At 46.6% G+C, this 18,437-nt stretch overlaps 1 protein-coding gene across 1 annotated transcript; it reads right to left on the bottom strand.

The window, feature by feature from the left end:
- Positions 1 to 7,188: 7,188 nt before the first annotated feature.
- On the bottom strand, positions 7,189 to 11,325 carry LOC146045387 (LRRN4 C-terminal-like protein). The gene is given in 3 exon segments (XM_083164170.1): positions 7,189 to 7,451; positions 7,454 to 8,204; positions 10,661 to 11,325. Coding segments are annotated over 3 exon segments (957 nt in total). The 5' UTR covers positions 10,679 to 11,325; the 3' UTR covers positions 7,189 to 7,263.
- Between the last annotated feature and the right edge of the window lie 7,112 nt (positions 11,326 to 18,437).

Below are 18,437 nucleotides of genomic sequence, written 5' to 3'. Positions count from 1 at the left end.
ATCAGGCCTGAATCGGGCACCAGGAATTCATTGAAGACACTTACATACTATATATCCTAGGCCTGGGGTAGCAAACCCTAGTCCTCGAGAGCTACCAATAGTGCATGTTTTGCAGGTCTCCTCACAGAATCACAAGTGAGCTAATTAGCTCCATCTGTGGATCTTTTAAAATGTGTCAGTGATTAATGAGTGCAGCTGTGCAGCAGCTAGGTTGTCTGGAAAATGTGAACTGTTGGTAGCTCTCGTAGGCTAGGGTTGGCTACCACTGTCCTAGGCTCTAGACACGGATAACAAGGTGACGGCTAGATTAGAGGCCTCTCAGGTGACACTGAGTCTGATGGTCAGATGAATAACAGAGAGATTAATGCTCTGTCTGTGTGAGAGTCTATCAGTGTTACACCCATTGTAGTGATGCATCCTGATGAAATGATTTGGGTAATAATTGAATTCCCTGTTATGAAGAACTCCATGCATAGTTCTTTCTGTATGTCAGTCTGTTTCCTGTGTTCCTACCATCCTGTAGTCTTTCTGTCTCTTTTCCCTCTGCCTATTTATAACTTTGAACTCTCACTACTCTGATGATTCAGTCTTCCTTCCAAATGCAAAAATTTCCACTTCCCAATCCGATCCCCCATCCCTCCTCTATACTCAATTCCCTGTGCTCAATTCCCTCCGCTATACTCAATTCCCTGTGCATACGCATTACAGCAGCCAATATTTCATTGTAAGAAATGGTGACCACACTTCCTGTCCCTACTCTCCCAATAAACACGTGCACAACACATGCAGTGGTTCTCAACCTCGGTCCCCAGGACCCCCCAACAGTGCATGTTTTCCAGATATCCACACAAAAAGTTGAAATAATTAGCCCCACCTGTGGATCTTTTTAAATGTGTCAGTAAATAATGAGTGCACCTGCTGGGTGACCTGGAAAACGTGCACTGTTGGGGGGGGGGGTCCTGAGGACAGATGTTGAGAACCACTGCTGTAACATACCTCCCAACATGACCCTCTCCAGGAGGGACACAATGCTCTGTTCCTGGACTTTTCTCTTAATTTATGTTTGCCATTACCTGTGGTGAAAATAAAACCTTCCGTATAAATAAACATATATGAAACAGGTGATGGCAATCAAAAATTAAGAGGCGAGTCCAGAAACAGAGGGGGGTATTTAATAGGATGAGAGATTCAGAATGTGAGAGACTTGGTAAAGGTGCCCATACACGTTACACATACCTCCCAACATCACCCTCTCGAGGAGGGACACTATGCTCTGCTACTGCACTTTCTTCTTAATGTAGGATTAATGTAATGTAATAAAGGCGCTTCAACACAGGTGATGGCAATCATACATTACCAGAGAAGTGCAGAAGCAGCGCATTGTGTCCCTCCTGGAGAGGGTCATGTTGGGAGTAATGCGACGCGTTATTGGGTGGATCGCATCACAATGCAACGCATGCATTTTGCATGCGATTTGCTTGCGGCGCGATGCAACGCGATCTGCGGGCAGTACAAAAAGTATGTGCAGCCCATACTTTTGAACTTTGCGATGTTCAAAAGTAAGTCGACCTAAATGCATGTCGACCTAATGACTGTCTAACAACTTGCTGGTGACCTAATGACCATATCCCGGATCATGTTGCATACCTCCCAACTGTCACGATTCCGTCGGGACAGTCCCGATTTTCGGGTCCTGTCCCGACGTCCCACCCGCGGCAGGCATTGTCCCGCTGCGGGGGGGTGGCAGTTGGGAGACCCCCCAATGTAGTAGAATAGACGCTGTGCGCATGCGCACAGCGTCTATTCTCGTATGAAAATGAGTTCGCGGCTAATTAGCATAAGCCGCGCCCTCATTTGCATACGCCACGCCCCCTTTTCGGGCGCTCGCGCGGCTTCGCCGCGCGAGTGTCCCTATTTCTTCAAAAGAAAAGTTGGGAGGTATGATGTTGGGAGGTATGCTGTAATGCTAGGTAAACACTAGACCAGTGGTTCTCAACCCATACATCCCAGCTGTCGCTCTCCTCCCATCCCCCACTGTCACTCTCCATCATCCCCCACTGTAACTCTCCCCACTGTCACTCTATCCTATCCTCTGCTGTTACTCTCCTGGCTGTCACTGTCCCCGCTTCCCCACTGTCACTGTCCAAAATAGCGCCTGCCCCACCTAACACTAACCTCACCGCACGTCACTGGCTGGGCCATGCTGCATTAGGCAGCATGGCCCTTGCTAATGACATCCCCCATTGGCCCAGAGGATGTTGCTGATGACCCGCGGGAGCACGCATCATCAGAGACATAGTGGGTACACACTAGACGGTATGCGGTCCCTGGTTCAACAAAGTCTAGGTCGACGGTCACTAGGTCGGCACCTAAGAATGGTCGATATACCCCAGGTCGACATTGGCAGAAGATGAAAACAGGCATAATGTCAACATGGACATGGTCGACATGGGTTTTTCATACTTTACTATACAAGTGGGCATAGAGTGAGACTATAATAGTGTGCCGAGCACAGCGAGCCATGCGAGGGGATGCGGTACACTTGACTGGTGCCCATGTCAACCTTATTCATGTCGACCTAAAGCCATGTCCATGTCGACCTCTGACAGATGGCAGGGCCTGGCGGATGGCAGGGGGCTGGCAATTCTATCGCCAGCCCCCGCAAGGATGAGAGGGGCTCCATCTGTAGCTCACCACAGGTGCTGGCAATCATACATTACCAGGGTAGTCCAGGAACAGAGCATTCATAGCTGTTATCATACTTGCCTACCCTCCCGAAATGGCTGGGAGGGTCCTGCAAATCGAGTCCCCCTCCCAGCCCCCCCCCCCCCCCCCGAGAAGGTGGGCAAGTCTCTCGCATTTTGGCCACAGCCCCTGCACCCCCCTTCTCCGCGGTATAAATTTCCGAATTTTGCGGGTTCGCAGGGAGGGGGCTGGGCTAAATGACGCGAATCGCATCATTTTGCGTCATTTCGCCCCTCCCCCCTTCCACGGACCCGCGAATTAATTCGGCTGCCGGTTGTGGAGACAGGGCTTAGTGACATCAGCCTCGCCCCGCCCCCAAAATGGAGCCTCATCTCCATTCTCCCGGAGAGGAGTTTTCAAAAGTAGGCAGGTATGGCTGTTATCCACTATGCAACGTATGTGCAAATAACAGTGACACAGTTTATTTGTATGGAGACGCCCACCGGCAGCTTCGCATCCCCAATCATCTGCACAAATACACAGCGGTGGTAGCAGATCCTTCGATAATCAATTCCCTGAGTAACCCTATAGCCAAAGAATGGCAGCGGGAATTGAGAAGCTGGTATCATGTTTTGTACAGGGCCGTCTTAACAGCAGTGTGGGCCCCTGGGCAAAGCAATGCACTGGGGCCCTTACCTATTCTCCCCTCCTAGGGGTGGGGGGTGCTATCAGCAGCAGCTTTGATGTCCCACGGGTGGCAGGGGGTGCTCTATCTTCCACTCATCATGTAGGACCTGGAGCAGTAACTTCTACTAATTACTCCTGTACTGCACAGGTGGTGGGAGGGAGAACACTAATGTGTGGAAGGGGGCACTGAGCTGAATGAAGGGTCCCTTGTAAATGACTTCCAGGGAGGTAGGGGGTGTTTTATACGCAGGGGAGGGTTGGATAATGGAGTGGGCTTAATATTCGTAATTTTCCGGTGGAAGGGCAGCTTGTTTGACTGCAGATATCGCCATTATCTGGAAATAAATTTCTTAGCCTTTTATAGTATAAAGACCTAGAGTCCAAACTTTCAGGAGGTGCTGGGAACTTGGGGATCAGAGATCCATACCTCCCAACATTCGTAGACCGTGGGGAGGGACAGGGTGCGCGCCGAAGGCACACAACGATTGTTTGGGGGCGTTACCTATTGGAAAGGGCGTGGCATATACACGTGGTGCTGCCGCGAGGCCACGCCCTGTTCTTCACTGGTATGGGGGCATGCCCAGCCAGCCCCTCTGCCTGCAAGAATATTCACGGATGAGAGGGGGGACTCCCAACTGCCCCCCCCACTGCAGGACAATGCCTTCGGCGGGAGGCACGCGGGAATGTCCCAAAATACCGGGACATTCTCGCGATTAGCGGGACAGTTGGGAGGTATGGAGATCAGGAGCCAGAGCAATCCATTGAGAAAAATATAAAACTGTACACCAGACATTTGGAGCTGGAGCAGGGACTGGCTGCTGGAAGGCTGATATCTCTGGTTCTCGGCATGATAGAGACAAGCTGCTCAGTAGTGCACGCAGGGGGGGTTTCTGAGTACCCAGAAAACCCCCCAGGAATCTGAGGGCCCTAGTCTGAAAGCTAAGGGTCCCCTCTTTCCATGGGTACAAGAATTTTAAAAATCGGCACTGGGGAACCGGAGATATCTGACTTCAAAGCAGTGGTCCCCATCCAAGCCTGTTAATTGCTCTTCCCAATCAGATATTTCAGTTTTTGTCTGACTTAGAGTTTTTCTGAGGGAATATTCTAAAAGCTGGGACTCTCCCCCTTTGAAGGACACTAGGAGCTTGTCTCTACTGTTCCCAGAACCGGAGATATCAACCTTCCAGCAGCTGGTTACTGCTCCAGCTCCACACACCTGGTATGTAGTTTTTATATTCTCGTTGGCAGATTGCTCTGCCTCCTGAACTCTGATCCCCTAGTCCCCAGTACCATGTGGTAGGTGGGTTTCTCTAGATTTTACTTCCATTAAAATCTAAGAAATCTATTTCCGGAAACTGGAGATATCTGCAGTCAAGCAAGTTGTCCTCCCACCAGAAAATTATGAATAATAAGCTCACACCACTATACACCCCTCCTCTGCATATTAAACATCCTCTGCCACCCTGGAAGTTATGTATCAGGGCCCCTTCATTCAGCCCAATGCCCCCTTCTCCCACCTCATCTCCCACCATATGTGCAGTAAAGGGGTAATTAGTGGAAATTACTGATCCAGGCCCTACATGCTGAGCGGTTGATATAATACCCCCTACCACCCGCGGGACATCAAAGCTTCCCCCACCCCTACCACTGGAGGATCGGTAGGGGCCCGAATACATTGCTATGCCCAGGGGTCTACTCTGCAGTTATGTATATATATTTATATATATTTATTATTATTATTTATATACATTTGGTCTATCTATAATACTTTAACTGACCCGGCATATAATGGGTCACCAAAGTGTCCATCTCCGTGCTTTGCTCCACCCCTCTGGAATCCTCCTTCTGAAAATCCTGCGTTTGCCCCTGGGTCTATGAAAATCCTGCGTTTGCCCCTGCTGCTAGTGTCGACAGCTTTTGGATTCTCTCAGAAAAACTCTGTAGTCTGAGAAAACCTGAGATATATGACTGGGCATTGCAATTAACAGGTCGGGTGTGGACTGCTGCTTTGAAGTTGATATCTCCAGTTCCCCATGGCAGATTTTCAAAATTCTGGTATCCCTGGAAAAAGAGGATCCTCAGCTATTAGGATAAGGTCCTTATACATCTGGGGCCCCTGGGCAAGTGCCCATTAAGCCCATACGAATAGACGGCCCTGGTTTTGTGCACACAGGATTGCAGTTGTAGACTGAGACATGCCCCCAAAACGGTTGAGACACTTTTACATTTTGGAGGCCACTACCTCCCCAAATAGCCTGCGACTGTCAATCACTTGCAAATAAATCCTCACTGCGAGCAAAAGTAAATATCAGCATTGTGTACAACTTTGAGTCAGGCCCTATGTTCTCCTAGAGTGCATTGGGGGAAATTTACTAAGATGGGAATAAAGGTCCATACACACTGAGCGACTATGCCCAGCGAGTATGGACAGCGCTCATTGCCGGGGCATACACACTGGGCGGCTTTAAGTTGAAAGTAAATATCCAGGTCTGTAGCCCATAGGCTAAAATAGGCTACCGCCATCTGGGAATGGCAGTAGCCCAGGGACCCGAAGTGATGTTCCCCCATGTATCAACATCGTGCAGCTTCGCATCCCCCATAGTAAACTAAGGAGGATGCAGCCGGCAGCAGTGCAGGAGGGATCACAGCAGGGATCGGAGATTCCTGCTGTGATCCCTCCTGATACATTCATATGATACTTAATATTTCGGCTAATCCCCCGAAAACGGGAATAAGCCACAAATATAAAAAGGGTAAATGGGCCCCCAAGTGCTCTTTACTGGTTGATTGACATTTGTAATTCCTTAGCAGATGAAAAGTCTCAGGCTATGTACACAATGATACTTGCATTGCATTATTTTTAGGTTGTTAATTTGCTAAATTAAAAGAAATATAAACTGCATTTATGTATTATATGATAATAGGAGTTAATATGAGTTTATTCTTGGATTAAATCTATGTTTCTAAACATGCTGCTGTGACACAACAAGCCAAATGCATGTGGAAACATCAGCAAATGCCCTTTAAGCCCTTATCCTTGCGTTTTGCTGTTCTTCTCCGTCCACTTTCTTTCATATCACAGTGTATACAGTAAACAAATAGTTGCCTACTCTGCCAACTCTGCTATGTTCCCATGGACTAATAGGAGAATCCCACCCCCCAAATCCCAATGAAATGAGTGTGGGTCAGGAGGAGCAATATGCTGCTTTCACATCGCAAAACGAAGGATCGCACCAAAACTTTGAAACGGGTCCGTCCTGGTCAAAACCTTCATTTTGGGATGTTCACATCCCCACAGAGAACCAGCAATAATGCCGTTTCGCTGACGTCATCCGGGGGCATGGCGGGGAGTCGGCGTGTCATCGGGGGGCGGGGCAGGAGGCAGTGCTTAGAGCTGGCGCTGCTCCATGCACTGCCTCGTCCATAGTGTGAACGGGAAATGGGTCGGTCGACCCGGTTACCCCTTCACACCGCCAAGCAATACGGCAACGAACCGGTAAGGACTATGCTTTTTTACCGGTTTGTTTTGCCGTGTTGCTACCCGTTTTCGGGACACGGTAACCCCTTTCACATCACACTAATTACCGGGTCAAAACGGCTTGTACCCGGTAATTAGTTGCGATGTGAAAGGGGTAATAGTGAGGCAATGATGCTGAAATTTGTTTGGCTGTTATGCAGGAACCCCCCTCCCCAGCAGTGGTCACATATTGACAAACAGGAGCCTATACAAAAGAGAAAAAAACAACTGGAGTATAAAAAAATATATATTTATTTGAATAAATATAATAAAATATATAAATATATAACACCTATAAATTCACCTAACAAACCTCATTCTATGCACATACTCACAATACACCTTTTACCATCCCCAGACATTCCCACACTCTCTCACAGGTTCTCAACGCTTTCTGCCTTAAATGACATATTGGTGACCCCCATCCCTCCTCCTGCATTAATATTTCGGACCTTCTTTCTCTTACAAAACCAGTAAATGATGAAAAAGAATCCCAATAGACCGGCAAATATGGCCAAACCTACTCCTATTGCCAGGTAAATATAGGAACCCTGTGAATTAAAGTATGAAATATACCACAGGGACCAATAATCACTCCTGAGCCATCCCATCCCTCTTCTTCGTCTACCAGCTGCACCTGGCTTTGCCCTACATCGTTTACTGCGATCACACACACCCTGTACGAAGTGCCTGGGAGAAGGTTCGCTATTGAGAAGAAGCGATGTGACTGGTTGAGCAAAGGTCCCATCTCCAATGGTTCTTCCAGCCTACCATACAGCAATCTATAGCCCGTTACTGTGGACAGAGGTGAGCACCAGTTCACACCCAAACCAGTCTGTCCAGGAATGATCTGCTTCAAACGTGGAGAATCAGGAATAACCGAGTGTCCACTTATGCCAGGGCAAAGGCATCTGCCCCCTGCCTTCCTCTGTATCTCCTTACATGGAAGCTCCAAGTGCTTGCAGCGATCGAATTGGCATGGCTCGGCAGATGAATGTGTCGGGTAAGTGTAGACGTCATAATAGTCATCTTCATCATCATCACCATCATCACTTTCATAGCTAACGTTTTCTGTTACATACAATATCTGCTCATGTGTTGTCTTCTGACTTCGGGTCAGTTCATGGGATTGAGAGGAAGTTAGGGGGATGCTCTTTAGGTTTGGTGAAGCAGTTCTGAGAAGGTCCCATATGCTGCTCTCGGGTACAGTGCTGTTGTTCCCCTCAGACTGTGATGTGTTATTATCAAAGGGCAAACCTGAGATGTGTACACATAGTGGAAACAGTAGCAGAAGTAGTTGGGAGAGAAGAGGTGACTGAGTAGACACAACAGACACACACAGCAGAGATAGAAAAGAAAGAGATAAAAAAAAGAAACAAAAACAGCTGGTTATTATAAGACTACTCACAAAAAATTCTAATTAGAAAAATGCACCCACCATTACGCTCTTTTCACTAATATGGTCTTATAAAGACAGATGTATTGAGCCTGGTGAAGCGAGTAAATGGAAGGTGATAACTAAGCAACCAATCAGCTTCTTGCTGTCATTTTTCAAACCCAGCATGTAAATTGCCAGTTAGGAAATGATTGGCATTATCAGTTTAATACATCTGCCCCTTAGTCATAATGAAATGCAACTCTAGCTTACATATAGGGCCGGATGTAATGATGCCCCAGTTGGTTCCCTGCCGAACTCAAATGTATATTAAAGCGGCAATCATTGACAAGGCACCTCCGGCCAACTCGGGCGTCATTACATGCTTTCCACATCTTACTGCACTCCTACTAACTAGGCACAAGCAAGCATGTAAATGATCAGATACAACGTAATATAATCATAAAGCTGCATGGTTCTACTACTGTAATAGACTTCCTAGTGGTCAGGTGAAGATGGTTTGGGCCAGATGTACTAAGCTTGAAAAGTGATAAAATGGAGAGTGATAAACCACCAGCCAATCAGCTCCTACCTGCCATGTCACTGGCTGTATTTGAAAAATGACAGGTAGGAGCTGATTGGTTACTGGTTTATCACTCTTCATTTTATCTCTTTTCAAGGCTTAGTACATCTCACCCTTTGCCACAAAAAACTTCAGCAGCACAAGTATCAGACTTTGGGCAGATGTATTAAGCCTTAACAAGAGATAAATGCAAGGGTGATAAAGAGAGATAAACATCCAGCCAATCACCTGCTAACTGCCATCTTACAGGTTGTGTTTGAAAAAGTCAATTAGGAGCTGATTGGCTGGACGTTTATCTCTCTTTATCACCCTTGCATTTATCCTTTGTTAAGGCTTAATACATCTGACCTTCAGGCTACTGTAATAGAAGGTGGCATCACTGTGATGCCTCTTTATCATTATGTAGCATAGGCAAACCAGTATCTTCCAGAGTGGTAAAGACTATATAAATTATTTGCCCTTCTGTTATTATATAACTGTACCTAGTTCTCAGTATGTGATCTCAGACTGCAGAGCGTGCCAGAATGTCAGGTTCTGCAGCAGGAGGATTTCTACATCTAGTATGTCGAACTGGTCCTCGAGATCTACAAACAGTTCATGTTTTCCAGACCTCCTAGCTGGTGCACAGGTGTAGTCATTACTAAATATCAAATTTTTAATCAAGTGTTGCATTCCTAACTGACACATTCTACAGAGCCACAGGTGGCCTGGAAAACATTAGTGCTGCCCATACACTTATGCGATCAGATGCGATGGGACATCCCAATGCGATGTCCCATCGCATCTGATCGCATCAAGTGGTGCCCAGTGCAGCACCCGATGTCGCATGCCATCCTACGATGGACATCGGGTGCTGGAAGAGGGGTGGTGTGGGGCTGTGTAGGCGGGACCGGAGCTGGGGACCATAGCGGTGGAGCTTTCAGGCGGCGGGACTTGTCAGCAGCAGCAGTGACTTTGAAATACTGGACGGACCTCTGATTGGCTGAGAGAGCTCTCTGTCAGCGGCCTCAGCCAATCAGAGGGCCGTCCAGTGTTTCAAAGTCATCTGCTAGCCGCTGCCGAGTCCTGCCGCCTGAAAGCTCCACCACTCCGGTCCCCGCTACACAGCCGCCATGCCTCCCCTGCTGTTGCTGAGTCCCTCCGGTCCCCAGCATTAAGGTACCGGCTCCCCGACAGCGCTCTAGTCCCCATCCCGGCCCCGCTCCCCGAACCCGCCGCTGATTGCATTTGAGCAATCGCATTTGGTTAAAAACCACATGCGATTGCTTATGCGATTCGATAAATATTATGTGCAGCTCATAATATCTATCGATGCGACATTCGACGGCGTACCTGCGTATCGTGTTGAATGTCATCTTAAAAATGCATGCAATCATTCGATTTATTGGCCAGATGTGGCCGAAATCTAATGATTGCATGCAATATCTCACATATGTATGGGCAGTATAACTTGGTAGATCTCGAGGAATGGTCTGGCCACCACTGCTCTAGAAAAAAGCTGTCCCAGGGCTGCTATAGTGGCAGGAACAGCAATGCTATAGGTAACAATGGGGCAGATGTATTAAGCCTGGTGAAGAGATAAACTGGAGATAAAGTGAAAGGAGATAAAGCACCAGCCAATCAATTCCCAACTGTCATATTTCAAACACAGTTCATTGGCTGGTGCGTTATCTCCTTCCACTTTATCTCTTCTCCAGGCATAATACATCTGTCCCATTAACACTAATGTTTAACTTTCACTGTCAGGAGGAAGCAGTCACTTTTGGATTATCCTGAATAGTTAAAATTAGATATAATTGTTGTCCGATCTTACCTTGGAGTAACTGAACATGATATTCTGCAGTCTTTCTTTGTATCCTTTATGGTCCTCCTCTGTATATTTCTGTACCCCTTTATCCTGGTATTGTCGTGTCTATCAGGTTTATCTAAGAGTTCATTCACTCTGAGAACCGTGTGTGTGTGTGTGTGTGTGCACTACTTCTGCAAATTCCCTGTCTCTTTATAATGCCTGTGACATTACCTAACGTAAACCTGAATCATCGACTGAGAATGTGGGTGTAGAGAAAAGAGGAATGGAGATGAGAAGAGAAGTGTAAGTGGAGTTCAGAAGGCGGTTAGAAAGCATTACCGAAATATTATTTCCAGATGTTTGAAAGGGTGTGGGAATCTCTCAGTCAGTACTGGCCTCCAGATGTGCACATACTGTATACATGTGAGGGCGTGTTGCTAGGGTTTCTTCCAAATAAGGATGTTTCATGTGATAACTCAGAGCATGGTGCATTCGTTGAACAGTTAATTACTTAATTTATGTACATTCTGAACAATCTTCGTCACCTTGTATACCTGTGTTATTTATGGGACAAATTGCTCCCCATATGGTCCTGTGTTATGAATAAAGCAATTTGAATATCCTATAATACCTGTGTCAACATAAGTATGGAGCAGTTTGTACCCCTTGTGTATCTGTGTTAAGTATGGAGTAATTTGCATCCCATTTATATCTGTGTTATCCATGGAGCAACTTGTACCCCATGTTTATCTGTCTTATGGGGATCTGTTCAGGATGCTGGCATTCACAATATAGACATTACAGGTAGCACCCCGACTCTTAGGGTTAGGCTGCTGTGGGGAGGGGGTTAGGGTTAGGCTGCTGTGGGGAGGGGGTTAGGCTGCTGTGGGGAGGGGGTTAGGCTGCTGAGGAGAGGGGGTTAGGCTGCTGTTGGGAGGGGGTTAGGGTTAGGCTGCTGTGCAGAGGGGGTTAGGGTTAGGCTGCTGTGGGGAGGGGGTTAGGGTTAGGCTGCTGTGGAGAGGGGGTTAGGGTTAGGCTGCTGTGGGGAGGGGGTTAGGGTTAGGCTGCTGTGGAGAGGGGGTTAGGGTTAGGCTGCTGTGGGGAGGGGGTTAGGCTGCTGTGGGGAGGGGGTTAGGCTGCTGTGGGGAGGGGGTTAGGGTTAGCCTGCTGTGGGGAGGGGGTTAGGGTTAGGCTGCTGTGCAGAGGGGGTTAGGGTTAGGCTGCTGTGGGGAGGGGGTTAGGGTAAGGCTGCTGTGGAGAGGGGGTTAGGGTTAGGCTGCTGTGGAGAGGGGGTTAGGATGCTGTGCAGAGGGGGTTAGTGTTAGGCTGCTGTGGAGAGGGGGTTAGGCTGCTGTGGGGAGGGGGTTAGGGTTAGGCTGCTGTGGGGAGGGGGTTAGGCTGCTGTTGGGAGGGGGTTAGGGTTAGGCTGCTGTGGAGAGGGGGTTAGGGTTAGGCTGCTGTGGAGAGGGGGTTAGGATGCTGTGGGGAGGGGGTTAGGGTTAGGCTGCTGTGGAGAGGGGGTTAGGGTTAGGCTGCTGTGGAGAGGGGGTTAGAATGCTGTGCAGAGGGGGTTAGTGTTAGGCTGCTGTGGAGAGGGGGTTAGGCTGCTGAGGAGAGGGGGTTAGGCTGCTGTGGGGAGGGGGTTAGGGTTAGGCTGCTGTGCAGAGGGGGTTAGGGTTAGGCTGCTGTGGGGAGGGGGTTAGGGTTAGGCTGCTGTGGGGAGGGGGTTAGGGTTAGGCTGCTGTGCAGAGGGGGTTAGGCTGCTGTGGGGAGGGGGTTAGGGTTAAACTTCTGTGGGGAGGGGGTTAGGGGGGCAGAGGGAAGGTAAGTATACTTACCATATTCCCTCCATCAGTATGCCAGCATTGGTATTGTGAACGCCGGCATCCTCAGCGCCAGTCATTCATATGTATGCCCTTTGGTATTTAGTCTCAATGCATATCAGTATACTGATTGTAATTTGTAGCTTAATATTGAGGTCTCCAGTGTTGAAAAATATTTGTTGATTTATTCAAAATACACACAATCATAAAACACGTACAATGCCCTACTAATCCCTCAGATGGATATAATTACTAATTAATAATAATATATTTTACTATATTGCTATACTAATTTCCAGGGGCGGGCTGGACTGGGGGGCAAGGTGCCATATGCCCCCCCAGGCCGCTCTGACAGGAGTGCCGCCTTACCTAGTCCTGCACTGTCGGCGGCCATGTTCCTGTAGGCTTTGTGTTAAAACATGTCTGCGGCTACAGGAACATGCTGTTAAAAAAATTAGAAGGCTAAGTGTCAATTAAGGGTCATTATTTTATGATTCATAATAAAAAAAAACAATGACATATTAGATCCACATGACAGCATGTCAAAGAGGAAGTAACACACATATAGTGTATGCCATTTTCTACTCATTAACAGCCATGTAACCACATTTACATAAATAATCTACTTAAATCATTCACTGGTAAATATGTAATGTTTGCATAAAAACTCACATCTTTTTATCTGCCGCCTTAGACGCTGCAGAAGGTCGGGCTGGCGTCGGCGCAGATCCGACCAGCGTCGCTCGAGCTGCGCAACGGACCTCCGCACCTGGGTCCGCGCGAAAATTCGGCGCCGGGCAGCAAGGTACGCCCAGCGCTTATCGCGGTTGGTTATAAAGGGCCCCGCACGCCCCAGCCTGGTCTCCATGACAGAGACCAGGGCCCTCAGCTCAGCTGTGCTGAATGGTGCAGCTCGTTGGTAGGTCACCATGTTAGCAATGGCGCATCACAAACAATCATGTACTGTAATTGGAAAAAGAAAAGGGTGACTGCGCTAAGTAGGTGAGTGAAATTGAATAAGATTAAACTATGTTGCCAATCAATTTGTGAAAAATATTTATTAATGACAGGTAAAACAAGGATTAAAACACAGTTAAATAGGACAATAAGAATAGGTTATCTTGTATTGAACCCAGTAAAATGGCTAAAAAAATATATATAGCAAGAAAAAAATCAGGAGAACCCGGGGGTGTAAATGACTGATATAATAGTCCATACGGTACCGTATTAAATGAACCGGCCGGTTAGTGATGAAGTCCTGTTTCAATTGTATCTCTCCTCATTGACATATGGCTGGATCGGTATCTTTCCTGTGGATGGGTGTGGGTAACCCCACGGGCAATCTTGATGGAGGATGCAGAACCCCCTGTAGTCTTTTTGGCCCAGTAGATGTTGTGGGGTGCCTCTAAATGGGCGGAGATCCCAGTAGTGATGGTCCAGCAGAAAAAGAGGTTTTGCAGAGATTTTAAACAGGCACTCAGCAGAGAGTTAGAAGGTCCAATTGAATTGGTCAGTCAGCCCCAAATGGTTTCACCAACGCCATTTGGGGCTGACTGACCAATTCAATTGGACCTTCTAACTCTCTGCTGAGTGCCTGTTTAAAATCTCTGCAAAACCTCTTTTTCTGCTGGACCATCACTACTGGGATCTCCGCCCATTTAGAGGCACCCCACAACATCTACTGGGCCAAAAAGACTACAGGGGGTTCTGCATCCTCCATCAAGATTGCCCGTGGGGTTACCCACACCCATCCACAGGAAAGATACCGATCCAGCCATATGTCAATGAGGAGAGATACAATTGAAACAGGACTTCATCACTAACCGGCCGGTTCATTTAATACGGTACCGTATGGACTATTATATCAGTCAGTTACACCCCCTGGTTCTCCTGATTTTTTTCTTGCTATATATATTTTTTTAGCCATTTTACTGGGTTCAATACAAGATAACCTATTCTTATTGTCCTATTTAACTGTGTTTTAATCCTTGTTTTACCTGTCATTAATAAATATTTTTCACAAATTGATTGGCAACATAGTTTAATCTTATTCAATTTCACTCACCTACTTAGCGCAGTCACCCTTTTCTTTTTCTGTTTACCTTTTGGGGAGTGACACCCCCACAATACTGTACTGCAGCTTGACAGAACCTCTCTAGCTTCTGCGCCTCCACCAGATAACTTGGTTATCTACTCTTTCTTTTTATGTACTGTAATTGGTTGGTAAGATTGTTATTTGGTATTAACTTTATTGATCATTTTTACAGGAACAGTGGCTACAACAATCGGCGAACGCTTGCTATAGCTTGGCATCGCATAGCTGTCTTTCGCATTACTTACTGTATGCATTTATGTGTATGCGTACATTTATTAAAATAAACACATACACATACGTGCAGTTCTCCAGCCTACACCATTATATTGGACACATTATAGACCTCAGCTGGCTGCCTGCCTGCCTTCCTCCTACTTCAAATATATTAAAAGATATATATATGTGATACCAAATAATATGTGCACAAATGAAATTATCACCAACACATACAAAACAGACAGGGTGAAAGAATTAGGAAAATCAATATACTCACCAACCGTGGATGATAACATCAGCTAAAATATTGGAAAAAAATGAAACAGTTTAACATACCTCTACAAGGTATAAACCAATACACTTCAAACATTAAACATAGTGCAATAGCATTTTGCATTAATAGGCCATGGTGCCTAATATTTCCTTCCTAAACCACAATAATGACATATTTTTCATAGTTGATGGGTTTAATTTGGAAACATTTTGGATGGTCTGTGCAACATTCAAAAATGTACCTGAAGAAACGTCTGACCACAGAGTCGCGCAGCTGGTATCCCCTGCGGCTTTCCGGGGAGCGGGATGGGCATAGGGGAGCCTCTTGCGGCTCAGATGGTACCTCCCACTCATCAAAAGGGATATTACGCCTCACAGCTATGTTATGAAAGAATACACATAATCCCACAATCCTCGACACCATTTCAGGCGCATACTGTAAGTCACCACCAGTGTGGTGGAGCACTCTAAATCGACCCTTTAACAGACCAATTGAGCGCTCCACCACTTGCCTGGTGGCAACATGCGCCCTATTGAATGCCTCCTGTGGGCCCGGTGTTGGGGAGCTGTACGGCGTAAGCAGCCAGGGCGTACATGGGTAACCAAGCTCTTGGAGTCTATGCCAAATCCCGGTTTGTCGGATAACATGAGAGTCATGGGCACTTCTGGGAAACTTCGAGTTGAAGGCGAGAATTTCCATGGATGGGCCACATACCACCATCACGTTGAGCGAGTGGAACATTTTTCGGTTCCTATAGATCTTCTCACTGCGTGATGGAGGCATGAATGGTACATGGGTGCCATCCACAGCTCCTATCACATTAGGGAAGCCAGCAATTTGATGGAATGCCTGCTGACTTCTGAGAAGGGTCTCTTGTGCAAAAGACATGGCCATGAAGTGCCCCTTGCGCCTAAACATGGCTGACACCACACGCTTCAGGATTCTGCTGAAAGCAGGCTGGGATATTCCAGCAAGTACTGCCACTACTTGTTGGAATGATCCTGAGGCGCAGAAATGCAACACCGCCAGCAGCTGAGTGTGAGGCGGAATTGCCGTCGTGAGCCGATGAAGAGGTTCTAGATCACTCTCAATTAAAGAGAGTATATCTAGAATGACATGTGGGGGTAACCGGTACCTAGTAAGAACCTCATCATCGGGCATCCCAAAGAGTGTTACCCATGTGCGAAAGATTCTTGCACGTCCTGGCCTCCTTGGGCGACGAGGGGGTGGAGCCGCAAGTGCCCTCAGCCCATGGGCCACAAATTGCATCACTGCTTCTGCAACCTACAATAAAATGACCACAATAAAAAGGTACACCTAAGCAAAGAATGGGCCACAATAAACTATAGTAGAAACATATGGATCCATACGTACAACTGAAGGGGGCACGCTCAGGTCCTGAATATCCATAATGATCTACAATTATGCAAAAATAATATAACCTCACACAACAATTGTAATATAAATATGTATCTTACATGTAAAACTGTAACAATCATTAAGTAATATATTGAAAACATAAAGTTAGTGAAATCATGTAGTCAGACACATGAAGGATGAATATTTATAATAATTAAAGATGTTAAAGCATGGGTCATCAACGTGTGCACCTTCAGATGTGGTGAAAGTACATGTTCTAACATGCAGAGCCACATTGTTAACTATAGCAGCATGCCAAAACTGTCAGGTCTTGCTGGGATATGTAGTTCCACAACATATGGAGGGCCACAGGTTGAACACCTGTGTGTTAAAGGGTGGCCAGAAAACATGAATCATAAATGCTAACAACGATTGCCAGCAAAAATAGAGTGTGATATGTTAACAACTTGTGCCTAAATGAGTACACTAACATAGTAAATGTATCTCATCTCTACAATGAACATGTCAAACCTTACCTTACACCGGCCCGCACTAGAGATCTGGATTCAAATGTACCTAGCATCAAGCCACTATTTATAGGCCTATCACATGTGATGTGGATGCCATCAGTGATTACTATTGCATGAGTTGTGGACTGGATTTAACTATGGAATGGGTTAGTTACATTTGTTGTACATACAAAACAAGTGCACAGTACAAATGAACATTCACATATAGCATTTATGTCTTGCAAAAGTTGTAGCTGGTCATTGTATATAAATTCAGAAAATTAGTACTAAATCAGACTTGGAATGTATGCCAGCAGGGGCGTAGCTAGCGTAAGGCAGCCCCCGCTGCCGCTTGGGGGAGCGGGTGGCAGCGGGGGCACCTGCACCCACATAACCTGTGGGGTCTGCAGGGTGCGCGTCGCCAGGCAAAAAAACTACAGAGCAGGGACTTGGGAGGCGCTGTCGGAAGCTGTCAGTCAATGGCGCCGGCAGCAGGAACTCTGCGACCCCTCCACTCCACCTCTCACATCCACTCTGTGAGGTCTGTAGCCCGTGAGTACCTGTGTCCCCTCCGGTAGCTATCTCCTTCTCCTCCCCCTTCTCTGCCCGGGACCTTCATCCCCTCCTGCAGCAAACTCCATGATTTAAGGAGTTATGCTGTTCTTTTCTCTCATTTTAAATTAAAAATGCACTTTTTTTTACATTAGATTATTTGGTATTATTATCATCATGTTGTTGTTTCATTCTGCCTCATAACTAGATAGCCAGAATAGACATGCTCCACGGCACATATGTAATTAATAATATGACTCATAGTGCACTGTCCATTTGTAACAGAAGTTGCTGATATAGGGTTTTTACCCATCATAATGCTGCCCAGTCATACAGTTAAGTTTGGCTCACCCACGTGGCAGCATACTATAAGCGTGTTTGGTGGAATAATTCTTTATATAGCTGTAGCTGAATATAAACCTTCCTGCTAAATCTATCGGCAGACCAGCTCCATGACACATATTATTTATAATAAAACACTGTATGTTTACATGATTTAACTAATGGTGCATAGATAAATTGATAGTGGTTCAGTTGAGCACATTAAACAAAACACACTGTTTCCCTACATGATTTTTAACTGATGGTGCAGCCGGGATATGCCGCTTATCTGCTGCAAGGCTGTGGAACTACATACATGATTTATAGTGGCTCAGTTAAACATAAGCGCTAACTAATGAAATGCAACAGTAAATCTTTGCTCTAACTGATTACAAAGAACAATAATAGCCATTATTTCTGGCTGGTGAGAGCGGCAGCATATTGCAATGCAAACATATCAACTTCAAAGCCGGACACTGGAGGTTATTCTGATCGGAGCGGCCAAACGTGCGTACGTTCGCCAATAACGTACGCTAGCCGTACGCGGCCGTTAGGGTTAGGTCCACCCACAAATCAGCCGCTTACGTACGGGCAGAAATACCGTAGAAGGGGAGTGGCGTACAAATGAGCGTACGGCACCGTACGCGGACGG

The sequence above is a fragment of the Crinia signifera genome, chromosome 11 (genome assembly GCF_055691185.1).
Source record: "Crinia signifera chromosome 11, ASM5569118v1, whole genome shotgun sequence".
NCBI lineage: Eukaryota > Metazoa > Chordata > Amphibia > Anura > Myobatrachidae > Crinia > Crinia signifera.
This window is presented reverse-complemented; position numbering and strand designations above follow the sequence as displayed.